This window comes from Dermacentor silvarum, unplaced genomic scaffold (genome assembly GCF_013339745.2).
Source record: "Dermacentor silvarum isolate Dsil-2018 unplaced genomic scaffold, BIME_Dsil_1.4 Seq801, whole genome shotgun sequence".
Lineage (NCBI taxonomy): Eukaryota > Metazoa > Arthropoda > Arachnida > Ixodida > Ixodidae > Dermacentor > Dermacentor silvarum.
Window position 1 is genome coordinate 1 of NW_023606802.1, and position 13,862 is coordinate 13,862.

At 44.6% G+C, this 13,862-nt stretch overlaps 1 protein-coding gene across 1 annotated transcript; it reads right to left on the reverse strand.

Annotated features, from left to right (window-relative positions):
- Positions 1-37: 37 nt before the first annotated feature.
- Positions 38-5,260, reverse strand: LOC119435581 (peroxisomal multifunctional enzyme A-like; the record flags this gene model as incomplete). The annotated part of the gene is made up of 8 exons (XM_037702382.2): positions 4,966-5,260; positions 3,615-3,674; positions 3,425-3,493; positions 3,239-3,323; positions 2,488-2,552; positions 942-1,064; positions 387-503; positions 38-100 (listed from the first exon to the last, which is right to left on the reverse strand). Coding segments are annotated over exons 1-8 (877 nt in total), but the record flags the coding sequence as incomplete, so codon positions are not given.
- Positions 5,261-13,862: the final 8,602 nt, after the last annotated feature.

The following is a 13,862-nucleotide window of genomic DNA, read 5'->3' on the forward strand; positions in this document are numbered from 1 at the left end:
AGCACTCTTTGAACATCTGTTTCTTTAGCAATCTTACCTTTCTCAGGTGTGATCAAATCTTCACCGATGAAAGCTTTTCCAGCAGATCTGTACCACTGATCTGCAAAAAACATGCATGATTAATCAGCAAACGTTCATCACAGATTTGGCTTTCACTTACACAACTAAACGTTAGCGCAAGACATACAGCTTCTCATTAGTTAAATTTAAATATATTTTTGTAAAGAAAACAAAGAAACAATTTGTAAAGAAACTTTGTTACCCCTAATTACAAAATGTTGAGTTTTGTCTATATACAATATTTTCATTTCCATAGCCCTGGTTCAGAACTTCAAGGTGCATGAATGAAGCAAACATGCGCACAGGTTGTGCACAAGCAGACTCACATTTCCCCACGTAGCCCCCAGCTGCTTCAAACACACCACCAGTTTCAGGGCAGCTGTCGTGGCACAGCCAAACAACAACTGGGCTCACAAAAGATGGCTTGAGCTTCTCAAAGACCTCTGCAGAAAAGAAAGCACAAGAAATGCTTGTGGTAGGAGCGAAAAACTGCACACTGATTATACTAATCAGTGGACATCAAGGTGCATAATTTGCAAATAGTGTAGACTAGTCAGGTTTGAGACAATACTGGTCAGCTTGCACCCTCATAGCAAAAACCATTTGAGTCCTTTCGGATACATCTAGCACCCGAATCAACAACTACATGTCAGCATGTACTGCCATAATGTGTATTATCATTCAAAATAGTGTCAAAGGAAATGAAAGACATGGACATGAGGAAATAAACATCAGGCAAAAATGAGTGCTATGAAACCGGTACCACGTAGATTCTCAAGTGTATTATACAGTGCAGTACACTTATAACGATACCACATATAACGTGCTGGATAGCAGCAGCTGTGGTTAAGCGCACAGTAGGTTATTAAAAAAATACTGACCTGGTGGGAAGATGTCTTCGGTAAGGCGGGATCCAGCAAGTGGCACAATGGTGTTGCAAGCAATGTTGTACTTCTTTCCTTCAATGGCCAGAGTGTTGCTCAGTCCAAGCAAGGCAAGCTTGGCTTGAAGGGTAATGAAGAAAAACAGTAAACTACAAATATATTCAGAATACCCAGAAATTACGACACATATGTGCATCTGCAAAACTTGCAAAACTGACAACAAGAAAAAGCTCAGCCTCCAACTGTAATTTTTCATTGCCACCATGTGACGATGTCATACAAAACAAGCACCGAGAGAGTTCCAAAAGAGTAGCTCACTACCCTTACTTTAATTTATTGCGTACCTGAAGTATCCCTTTAGTACAAGTTTTCATTTTAGTCACAACTAAAGAGATTCGTATCTAGACCTTTCAAGTTCAAAAGCTAGGTGCACAGATATGCAAAGCCAGCACACGTGCATAGTTTGTTCCCTGTTATGTCACTTTCATTTTCAGACTTGCATTTATGCTACATTAAATATACAGAAGCTACGGCGGACTCTCTGTCAGACCAACATGAAGGGGCCTTGGCAATTTATGAGAAATTAAACAATGGCACCCGAATTATTTAGCTTCTTAAATAGTCTGCTGTGTTTATAAAAGATATAAGGGAAGTGAGAAAGAAACAGAAACACAATCGCATGGTATCCACTGCTAACTAAGTCTTATCTACATTGGCTAAGGCTTATCTACATCGGCTCTGAACTGCCATTTTGAAGTAGAGTTGCTCTGAAACTGCAAAATCTTGCAATGCCTCTGACTGTGGCACAGATAATACCATGCACTAACAATGATCAGAAATGAAACACGACTTTAAGGTAACCGAATTATTCTAAAGAAGTAACTCTGTCATAAATATGACTGGAGGAAACAAGATGATTACAGGTTCAATACTGCTCTCATCTACACTGAAGTATCGCACGTTGGAGAGTGCCTGCAGGTGGTGCAAGCATGGAAGGTTGGAAACAGGGCACGAAGGATGTGTGAATGCATCAGGCCCATTGGCTGTGCTTGAACACTGCAAAGTTCAAGCTGGGCTTGCTACCAATCAAGGAGTGTGCTGTGCGAGAGTGGAACAGCTTGAAGAAGCAGTGCAGGGCTAACACAACACCAAAGGCTCTAGGGTCACTGAGCAGTATAAATACTAGAAAAAACGTAAGCATTAGAGTGTCTCTAGGAAATAAGAATCTGACACATTGACACAAACTTGCAAGTGGTGTGCATATAGTATTGCACAAATTCCTACAGTGCTACATGGGTTGCTGAATGCGCTTATTACATGTGTTTTTCAATGTCCTTTTCATGCATTGAGTATCTGTTAATTACCATCACAGCTAGAAAAACATCTGCCACATTAGTCACAGCTACTTAGCAAGACCTTGGTTCACATTGTTGCAAAGACTGCAGTGACACTCTCTTCAAATGTGTGCCGTGCTAAAGTCCAATCATTTTTCAAATATAACTTCGTCACATATTTTTGTCAACATCCCTACGCATAAGCTTACCAGAGCCGTAGTTTGCTTGGCCAAAGTTTCCATAGATTCCAGCTCCTGAAGCTGTCATGATTACCCTGAAAATGTTTTTCCAAGGAGAAATATCAATACTTGATCAGGAGATGGCCTCTCAAGTGCCTGAAGACAGCAGATAGGCACAAAAATGCACTAACAAGAAAACTGGTGAAAAATAAGCAAAAATCCATACACATGATGCTGCAATTGCCCATACAGCATTTAGCTGAAATGCCCAGTGCTTCTGCATAGCTTTATCAAGTAGGCTATCCTTGAGCGCATTTGTTACACACACTGAGTGATGTGCACCATTGCAAATGTTTAACCAGAACGTGCGAGCGTCGATCCAACGGCATGTCAGGGCCTTACAATAGTGAGAAGTGGCGAGATAGGCGACAGCATGCACAAGCACAAAAAGGCAGTGCGTGCACACTCCTGAAGTGAACAGCGCAGCAGATGGCCTTCAAACTGGAAAGTGCTTTTGGCGCTTGTGCATACTATTGCCATTCTCGCCACTTCTTGCCATTATAGGGGGCTGACATGCCGTGCGGTCAATTCTGACGTGTTCTGGTTAAAAAATTGCAAGTTTGTACATCATCATGCTGCATGTTTACATAATATAGAATGAGACATGCATCAACATAAGGACATGCACACTACTGAGCATGAGCAAATAAAATTTCAGCCCCAAATTTTTTTAACCAGCTTCACCAAGCTTGAGGTGAAATAAAGATAAATGTGCAATTACTTTCCGTAGCCTTGCTTTCTAAAGTATGGCCAGGCCGCCTTTGTGACAAGAAAGGAACCCCTAAGATGCACACGGTGAATCAGGTCTGCAAAGCATAAGACACGCTTTTATGACATAACTTGTAGAATAAAAAAAAAAAGATAAGGAAAGTTGGTCACTGTGATCAGTAAGTTATGTTTAGCTCACCGAACTCATCAGGAGTCATGTTGACAAATGCCTTGTCACGTAAAATGCCGGCATTGTTAATGAGAATATCTGAAAAAAAAAAAAAGGTTAGCACTCAGTACAAGTGTAAACTCTAACCTTAGAGAAAGGGCTGACACACTCAGAATGTCCCCAGCAATGGGGAAGAAAATGGTAGACAAATTGGACTAACCAACACGACCAAAGTTGTCGATAGCAGTCTTGATGATTTTGTCACCCTCTTCAACAGAATCTGCAAGAAAGAACGAAAGAAAAAAAAAGAATGAATGAATGAATGAATGAATGAATGGCAAAATATGCAAGCCTTCTTTCTCCTTTTCTTGTTCCTAAGTTCCTGTAAGGGAGGACACTCCTTTTAAAATAAAAACAATTTTATTAAGGGTACATTTTGATCAAATTTGCATAACATGTATTTTGACATGCTGATTTCAAATATGCAATTGATTTTCCTGTGCAACAATGGTTTCTAAAATACAAAAAAAAAAGTTTTTTGAGCGGACTAATGAAGGAGAGTGGCATATCAAAATGACGAATGATCAGAGCTTGAAGTGCTGCAAGAATGAACATTCTACACTGATTTGGGCCATAGCATGTGAAACGTTTTTTAAATAACATCCAAGACAAATTATAACGTTTAGAAAATTTTCATAATGATATGTGTTCATATTTTAGGCCTACATAACCCTTTTATTGCGATAGCAATTATATGGAGACTCAAAAGCAGATTTCTGCCGTCGGCGTCGCCGTCGCCGTGAGGTTCCGTATGACGTCAGTGGAGATGAAATCGTCGCCGCGCGCCGAACACTGTATGTGCGAGTGAAAGGGCAGAGGGGCGCGCGCTTTCACGGTGAGTGAACGCACGGCGGAGAACAAACACGCGTTCTGCGCCGTGCTCCCTTAAGGGCTGCAGAAGTAGGCGTCTCTTTCCTCCTTTACAATCACCATATATGTAGAGCAAACGCGCCTTCTTTCGACGCGCGAGAGGTCGTGGGGGAGGGGGAGGGAAGGGAGGCGACGTTTAGCTGCGGCACCAAGTGCCTATTTATATCAGAGGCTCCGGCAACAGTCACCAATGCCGCACGCATTTTGAGCGAACGTGGGAAAAACGCCGACGGCGTCGACAACAGTTCTGCGTGTTGCCGGTGCTGCTGCATGTCCAAGTTTATACAGCTGATAAAGCTAATATCAGTACTCTGTATAGCTCTCTACAAATTTGCTATCGCAATTGATGCTTCGCCTTTTAGGTGAAACTGCGACAACTTTTTGTTGTCTACCTTTCTGACAAAAAAAGAAACTATTAAGTATAAATGCTGTTATGAAAAAAAAAACAAGAAAAAAAATCGCAACATATTCATGGTGATTATGGCAAAGGCTAAATTGATCAAGGATAATACAGCGGTCCAATCAACCAAAAATAAATGCTTTATGCAAACCAGGAGCAAAGTAACCCAAAGATTTTGGGGCCAACTTCCGGCTTTAAAGAGCAGTGTCTCCCCTTAATAATAAATAAGGCAGCAGCTTACTATAGTCGGCTACGGCACGGCCTCCTTTTGCTTTAATATCTTCAACAACTTTGTCAGCAGCGGAGCTGGACTTTCCTTCACCACTCCGAGATCCTCCCAAGTCATTGACTGCAAAAGCAAAAGAAGCAAACATTGTCACATGCAAATGAAGGTAGGTGCCTCCAAAAACATCTTGTGTGGTCCAAGATGTGGCCCTCCTGAACTTTCCCCAATGATGCCCACTAGGATTTACCCAAACTGACTTTTGCTCCTCCTTTACTGCATCCTCCATTTGCATAATATGCACATGCCTCATAGAGCATCTGTAGGGAGCGACATACTTAGCAAAGATACATTGTTGGGCAAGCTAAATACAATAAACGTGGCTTGACACTCACTTCCACTTTAGGATCATTGAAATATAGCAATGCATAAAGAAAGAAATTAATATTAGAAATTATGGTAACAATGTTCACTGCCTGTTGTTCACTGTCATGAACCCGTGAGTTAAAGTACACCAATGTAAATATAGCCACAAGACTTCTATAACTACTAAAAAAGTAATTAGCAAATGTGTGACAAGTATCCATGTTATGCAGTTTTTACATTACATGTATTGCATTCTAGAGCTTGCTAGCTCCTGTTGCACTTGCCTCTTTTTTCAATCATGTCATTTCAACAATGTATTGTTATAAGCCATATATCAGATAGGCTGTTATAAGGTGTATGGCTGTGTACATTAGCCATAGCAGCATACAATCTTACTATGTACTGGCATTCAAGTGCAAGTTTTTCACAAAGACAGACAGAAATATAAAGGATATTCATCAATGGGTGCTTCTTAATGTGTGCTGTAGTACCTTAATGGCAGAGAGCTATATTTGCAGAAAGATATGCACAGTTGAGCCGACTATTTCACATTCACCGCAGCGAAGCCAAGACAATGAAAAGGAAAAGCGGAGTTTCCTGGAAGTTCTTGCGACAATGTAATATGCCAGAAATGCACACACATTTCAGATTTTGGTATGAATGAAGTACAAAAAGGATACATACAGCTACACCTGTTATCGAATGTGGCAAGCAATTGAAATCAAGTTAATGATCAATTACTGCTTACAAACTTTACCATTTTTTCCTTTACAATGCTTCAATGAGTAATATTTAAAATGAAGGCACATTACACAAGCAGCACAAGAACACCCCTGAACACCCTGCATAAACAGGGGAAACTTTATAGTATACTAGAATAGGCAGGTCACAGTGCCATAATTACTCTTGTAACAACTCACATTTAAAAAATAATCCTGAAACAGTGTGGGTTACATGCAATCTAGACTCATGACCATCAGTTGACACCATGTGCTTCACAACTGCTACAAAGGTTATGAAAAATGGTGATGGTTCACTAGCAAATCTTTTACTCAGTAGTCTTCATCTCTTTTTGGCATCACTAACTTACCCTGCTGATAGGGCAAAACTTTTTTTTTCCAGCATTATTAACTTAAAGCAGGGGTCATACTTAAGAGTGGACCTTAAACAAATTATTACTGTAATTGTGGCACTACAGCAGCAGAAAAAATAGCGGTAATGATGATGATGATGATGTGTGGTGTTTTGTGGCGCAAGGGCCAGTTATGGCCAAAGAGCGCCATGCCAGTGTTTGTGAGTGTGCAGTGGAGCGATGAATTCTGAGAAGTAGATGAAGCGTGGCTGTAAAAGGGCCTAAAATAATCGCTGTAAAGTGCGTAAAATATATATGTACTAAAATCATGGCAATGACTAATGATGTGTACTATGAAATGAGGAATGCATTGAGAAAGAAGAATAATATATTTAAAATATTTAAGATACAGTAATTGGCAAGAAGCACTACTACCTAAACAGAGCCCTTGAACCACAAGGGCCTGGAGGCATGTGCTATAAAAATTATCACAGCAACATCCTCTGGAGAGAGGATGTGCTACGAACTTATTGGGCTAATAACATGTAGCACAACATCATTCAAAAAATCGAGGACTGCTTTGGCATTAAAAAGCGGTTCTTCACCAATAAATAGCATGGGATGTAGAGGGATATTGTAGCGGTATGCTACCGGAAAATGTTTCCTTCTCTCGGCTTCGGCTTCCCGGCACTCCACGAGGACATGGAGGACGGTCAGCCTCTCACCACATCTACCACAGGTTGGTGGTTCATCACCAGTAAGCAGAAAATTGTGGGTGCCATATGTATGTCCTATTCTTAGACGACAGAACAGGACATCAGTTCGTCGTGTTTTCATTACGGGTGGCCAGAAACCTAACTGTGGTTTTATCAAGTGAAGCTTATTATTTCTTTCAGCGTCCCACAAGCGCTGCCAGTGGTCTCGCAGTTTTCTTCGCAGAAAAGGCTTCAAATCTGCGGGAGGAATAGTAGCCGCAGGATTAATAGCTTGCGATGTAGTTGATGTGGCCAACTTGTCTGCAAGCACATTACCCTCAATGCCTCTATGGCCAGGTACCCAGCATACAGTCACATGCTGGTTAGATATATATGCTCTGCATAAACTGGAATAGAGCTCAGTAAGTACAGGATTTTTGTTTTTGCAGAGTGACATCAGACCTTTCACCACGCTTAGGGAGTCTGTAAATATAACTGCTTTTTGAAGTTTTGATGCCCTTATATGATTCACAGCCGACAATAGTGCATAGGCCTCAGCGGTAAAGATACTCGTTTCCGGGTGGAGTACACCGGATTCCGAAAAGGATGGGCCGACGGCTGCATAAGATACCCTGGCACGTGACTTGGAAGCATCTGTGTAAAACTGTGTACACGAGTATTTAGATTGCAGTTCTAAGAAATGCATTTTAATGTGTGCCTCTGGCGCGTGTTTAGTGACCTCTATGAACGATGTGTCACACTCTATGAGTTGCCAGTGCCACGGTGGCAATAGTTTCGCTGGAGCCATAGGACATTGTTCAAGCAGCGGAACACCCATTTCCTCACTGAGGTTCCTCACACGCAAAGAGAACGGCTTTCTCGCTGCAGGTCGGTTACGGAAGAGTGTGGCAGCGGTCACATCGTTTATTGTTGAATAAGAAGGATGTTCAATGTTTGCTTGTACTTTCAGAAAATATGTAAAACTGCTGTATGACCGCTGCAGATGAAGCGACCACTGATTCGATTCTACGTAGAGGCTCTGGATTGGACTTGTCCTGAAAGCACCGGTCGCAAGGCGGATACCCAGATGGTGAACGGGGTCTAGTATTTTTAATGCAGCTGGCGTTGCGGAATTATACACTATAGCTCCGTAATCGAGGCGTGAGCGGACAAGACTTTTATAGAGGTTCAGCAGACACTTTCGATCACTGCCCCAAGTCGTACGCGACAGAAGCTTTAAAAGGTTCATTGTCTTCAGGCATTTTGCCCTCAGATACTTAATATGAGGAATAAATGTAAGCTTCGAATCTAAAACAATGCCTAGAAACTTATGCTCGCTGCTCACAGAGAGCGCATCTCCTTTGATTGCAATACTTGGGACTGGCGTTACGCCTCTCTTGTTAGTAAAGAGTACGCAAGTGCTCTTCTGGGGATTTACCTTAAAACCATTTTCATCTGCCCATTTGGACAACTTGTTTATTACAAGCTGCGCTTGTCGTTCGCAGATGGCAATATTGCATGACTTAAAGGCTATCTGCACATCGTCGACATAAATGGAATAAAACATTGTGCGTGGGATGACTGTACGCAGCGAATTCATTTTTACAATAAATAGTGTGCAGCTAAGCACACCGCCCTGCGGCACACCAGTTTCTTGTGTGAATGACCTAGACAAAGCTCTGCCCACCCTTACGCGAAATGTGCGATTAGTGAGGTAACTTTCGATTGTGTTAAGCATATTGCCACGAACACCCATTGCCGAAAGATCTCGGAGAATTCCAAAGCGCCATGTGGTGTCGTAAGCTTTCTCTAGGTCTAGAAATACAGACAGACAGAACTGCTTATGTATGAAAGCATCTCTAATATATGCCTCAATGCGGACAAGGTGGTCTGTAGTAGACATACCTTCTCGAAAACCACACTGGAAGGCGTCCAAAATTTTGTTATTTTCTAGGAAGCATATTAGGCGCCGGTTTATCATTTTTTCATACAGCTTGCACAGGCAGCTTGTTAGAGCTATTGGCCTGTAGCTGCTGGCCAAGGACGGGTCTTTGCCTTGTTTAAGTATGGGGATGATTATGGCTTCCTTCCATGAAGACGGAATACAGCCAGCCGCCCACATGGCATTAAAAAGAGACAAGAGTGTTTTCAGTGTTTCGGGGTGTAAGTACCTAATCATTTCGTACATGATACGGTCCCCACCTGGCGCTGAGTTGTTGCAACAAGCGAGAGATGCTTGAAGCTCAGCTAAAGTAAATGGGAATTGTAGGCCTCACTCGATGAGCCTTTGCGATTTAGGGGCCGCCGCTCTTCGCGTTCTTTGATTCTCAGGAATGTTTCGGTATAGTGCGATGCACTTGACACATATTCAAAATGTTCGCCTAGACAATCCGCCTGATCTTCGAGGCTATCACCTTGTGTGCTTACTAAGGGTAGGGGATGCGACTCCCGACCTGTTAGTTTATTTACCCGATTCCAGACTTTTCTTTCATCGGTGTACGAATTTATACTGGTGATGTACCTATCCCAACTTTCCCTCTTTGCACGTCGACGTGTTCTCCTACCTTGTGATTTTATCTGTTTGAAATTAATGAGGTTTTCAGCAGTTGGAGAATTGCGAAGCAATCTCCAAGCTTTGTTTTGATTTTTGCGCGCTTTCCGACATTCGTCGTTCCACCATGGGATGCGACGCTTATTAGCTAATCCGCTAGTTTGCTTAATACATTTAACTGCAGCGCTAATAATGAAACCTGTTAGGTATGCAACAGCGTCTTCTACATTAAAAACAGCAATTTCATCTCCGCCTAAATACGTAAGCTCTCGGAACATTTCCCAGTCGGCCGAGTCCATGTTCCATCGAGGAAAATGTGGCAAGCATGTATCTTGTTTTGTTAAGTTTAGCATAACTGGGAAATGGTCGCTCCCAAAGGGGTTCCTGAGAACAGACCACTCCAGATACGGAATTAGAGTACTCGAGACTATACTTAAATCAATGGCTGAGTATGTGTTATGTGTAACGTTGTAATAAGTTGGCTCTTTCTTGTTAAGTATAGATGCACCTGAAGAAAACAGAAAATTTTCTATAAGGCGTCCTCGCGCATCTAAACGAGAGTCGCCCCATAAGGGGCTATGAGCGTTCACATCACCGACAACTATGTATGGCGGAGGAAGTTCATCAATGAAGCTTTGAAACTGTGTCTTGGAAAGTTGATAACAAGGAGGGACGTAAATCGAACTAATTGTGACTAGCTTACCGAACAGTATTGCTCGGACAGCAACTGCCTCAAGGGAAGTTCGGAGGTTCAATTGCCGACAGGCAACACCTTTATCTACTATTATAGCGACACCGCCCGACAAGGCGGTAGCGTCGTCGCGGTCCTTGCGAAAAATGGCATAGTGCATTAAAAAGTTTCTGTTCTCTGCTTTGAGATGCGTCTCCTGGACACACAGCACCCTCGGACTATATTTAAGAAGGAGCTCTTTGACATCATCAAGGTTATGAAGGAGACCCCTAACGTTCCATTGTAATATTTGCGTGTTCATATTGAAAAGGAGTTTGTGCTGTGTGTTCAGAAGATGAAGACTAGCTCACGGTGCCCTTTCCAGGCGCCGTGACGCGAGGTTTCTCTTTTCTGGAGCGGTCGAGAGATTCCCGCCGCTCCTTAGGCGCAAGTGGCGCCGTCTGGTTGGTTGTTGTGTCCATAGCCTCTTGTGAGGCGCTGGACACACGCTCTTGCGAGCGGTTGGTGTGTCGTGACGGCCTCGTCTCGTGGGACGAGACCCTTGAGGCCACCAGCCCGGAGGTCGATGGCCCCTTGTTCTGAGATGGCGGAGCAGCACTAGCTGCAGCCGCCGAGGGGGCGGGTGGCGTCACCGCCGGCTCACTGTGTGTGGGCCTGACAGCCGCCGGAGGCCGTTGTGGCGCTGCCCCCTGACGCGCCACTTCGGCAAAGCTATTCTTCGGCAGGTAGGACACCCGCCTTCGCGCTTCTCTGAATGATATGTTCTCTTTGACTTTGATCGTTACTATTTCTTTCTCCTTCTTCCAAGATGGACAGGAACGCGAATACGCGGCGTGCTCCCCATCACAATTTACACAGTGTGGCGCGTTCTCACAAGATTCAGATGGATGTTCATCGGCACATTTGGCGCAGGTTATTCGGCCTCGGCAGTTCTGAGAACTGTGGCCAAACCTCTGGCATTTGAAGCAGCGGAGGGGATTCGGGATATAGGGCCTGACTCGGATCTTTACATAGCCTGTCTCGATAATCTCGGGAAGTACACTTGAGCCGAATGTTAGGATTAGATGCTTGGTTTGAATCTCTTTACCATCACGCCTTATCTTAATTCTTTTCACATTGATGACATTCTGGTCACTCCATCCCTCCAAAAGTTCAGTCTCAGTTAGCTCCATTAGATCATCATCGGAGATGACACCACGAATGGTGTTCATAGAACGGTGTGGGGTGACACTCACTGGAATGGCCCCGAAAGACACAAGATTGGGTAGCTTTTCGTATTGCAGTTTATCACGGAGTTCAAGAAGTAGATCGCCGCTTGCCAATTTGGAAACTTTGTAGCCTGGGCCAAAAGCCTCCATCAGTGATTTCGCAACCAGAAAAGGTGAGACTATTCTTGCTGACTTTTCTGCTTTCTCGGAATGTATAACATGAAATCTTGGGAAATTATCAACTTGGCGGCCAAAAAACTTAAAAACTTCTTCGGTGCGCCCTCGTTTATGAGGGCGATCAGGGAGTCGGGGGAATGACGAAAAAGCCATAAAGGTAACGATGATTTCGGCAGCTATGCCAGCCACCCACCACCGAGCCCAACAAGGGGACGCTACGAGACCCGAAGGAGACGCAGACGCCAGCTGTACATAGCCACTATAACCTAATATAATAGACCCAAGGTTGGATAGATTACACCAGGTTAACCCTTGCTGCCTGGAAAATTGGAAGTAAAACGAAGCGAAGAGAAGACAGGAGAGATGGAAAGTGAGAGAGAAAGACGAAGGTTGGAGGGAGAGAGACAGGAAAAGGCAACTACCGATTTCCCCCGGGTGGGTCAGCCCGGGGGTGCCGTCTACGTGAAGCCGAGGCCAAAGGGGTGTGTTGCCTCCGCCGAGGGGCCATAAAGGTCCAAGCACTCAGCATTGGCTCAACCCCCAGGATCCCCTTTTCCCCGGACACGGCTAAGCCACGCACGGTTAAGCGTGGGAGGGTCCGACCCCCATGTGCTCGGGTCCGTGGTGTCGCAACCCACCAAACGCCTGCTTACGCAGGCGCCCCTGCGGGGAGGAAAGAACGTAAGAAATATCCACAACCCCACGGGCGGCCGGACAGGTCCCAGGCAGTCGACCTGAGGCGGTTGCAGACGGGCACTTTCACCAACCCCTACCACCTGCACCGCCTGTGGCCCACACTGCACCTGTCGCCCGGCTGCCCGTGGTGCGAGCACGAACGGGCTGATATGGCCCATATGCTTTGGGAATGCCAACGCCATGAGAAAGAAGCACCAAGAGGAAAGGGGAAGACAACAGCAGGACCCTCTGAAGGTGGGCACTTCGCTGAGAGATGGCAAGCCGCCCTCCTCAGCGAGGCACCCGAGGGCCAGGAGTGGGCGGTCCAGCGGGTCAGGGCCATTGCCAAGGATCTCGGAAGATTTTTCTCCGGCGATGGACCCCTGGCAGCCTAGCCCCGGGCACCAACAGCCATCACCGTTGGACATATAAAGTTTATTCCTATCCTATCCTGGAATGATTAGCGACAACGCAGCCAGCTGTGGAAGCAGACGACAACGAACGCAGGAGCAGTAGCACAATCACGTGCCGAGGGGCGTCAACGAGCCAGCTGCGGTAGAAAACGACGACGCTCGAGCCAATGCTGATGATGATAGTTTTTCGCTGTAAAAATGGAATGCAGCACTCGTGATTGCGAAGTGCCAACCTCGTCGTCTTCGAGCCGCTGGACAATCGCAGGTTTTAACAATAACTTTGTTGCGTCGTTAATTGACCAGAAACAGTAGCCCTCTATACTTCTCTTTAGTACCGACGCTTTTACGCCGCGCACTATCGCGGCTTCACCCCCGCATTCATGAATGCATCTTAACTCGCAGCGCATGCTTGACTCGACCTGAATGACGCCTCGCGTGTGTGCACCCAGAACGCTTATTGCGTTTCCTTCGGCGTGTTCACGACAGGTGTCATTTAGAACAAGTAAAGCATGAGCTTCGAGTTAAGATGCATTCTTGAGTACGGGGGTTAGAGAACAGTTCGGGGCTTCGACGGCGCTTACTTTTCCTGGAGTCTTTATTATAGTTCATTACTGCGTCAGTGTAGGGATATCTGATGGACGACGCATATTTGGGTGGAAGCTATTTGGCTGACACTTGAGCTACGCATATACTAGAGCCAGTCGCTTAGCAACCTTAAGTGCTTAGTCGCTTAGATGCCGTTCTTGCGCTGCTACAGACGACGCCGACTTGATGATGATGATGACGATGACCTTATCATCTTTGGCGCATACCCACTCACGGGGATCGGCCAAGAGTCGGGCAGATTTTATATATGTGCTATATGTAGTACGTATAGTACATATAGTATAGTATAGTATGGGGAGACGCCGACTTTTTCGCTCAGTGGGACATTTGCCGCTGTCGCGTCATGTTTTTTCTTTTCTTTTTTCTCTAGGAAGCGACAAAAGCATTAACTACATCAATCCTCTTCTTTGGCTAACTCTTTTATAGAAGTCAAGAAGAAGAAGAAGACTGTGAAGTGAAAT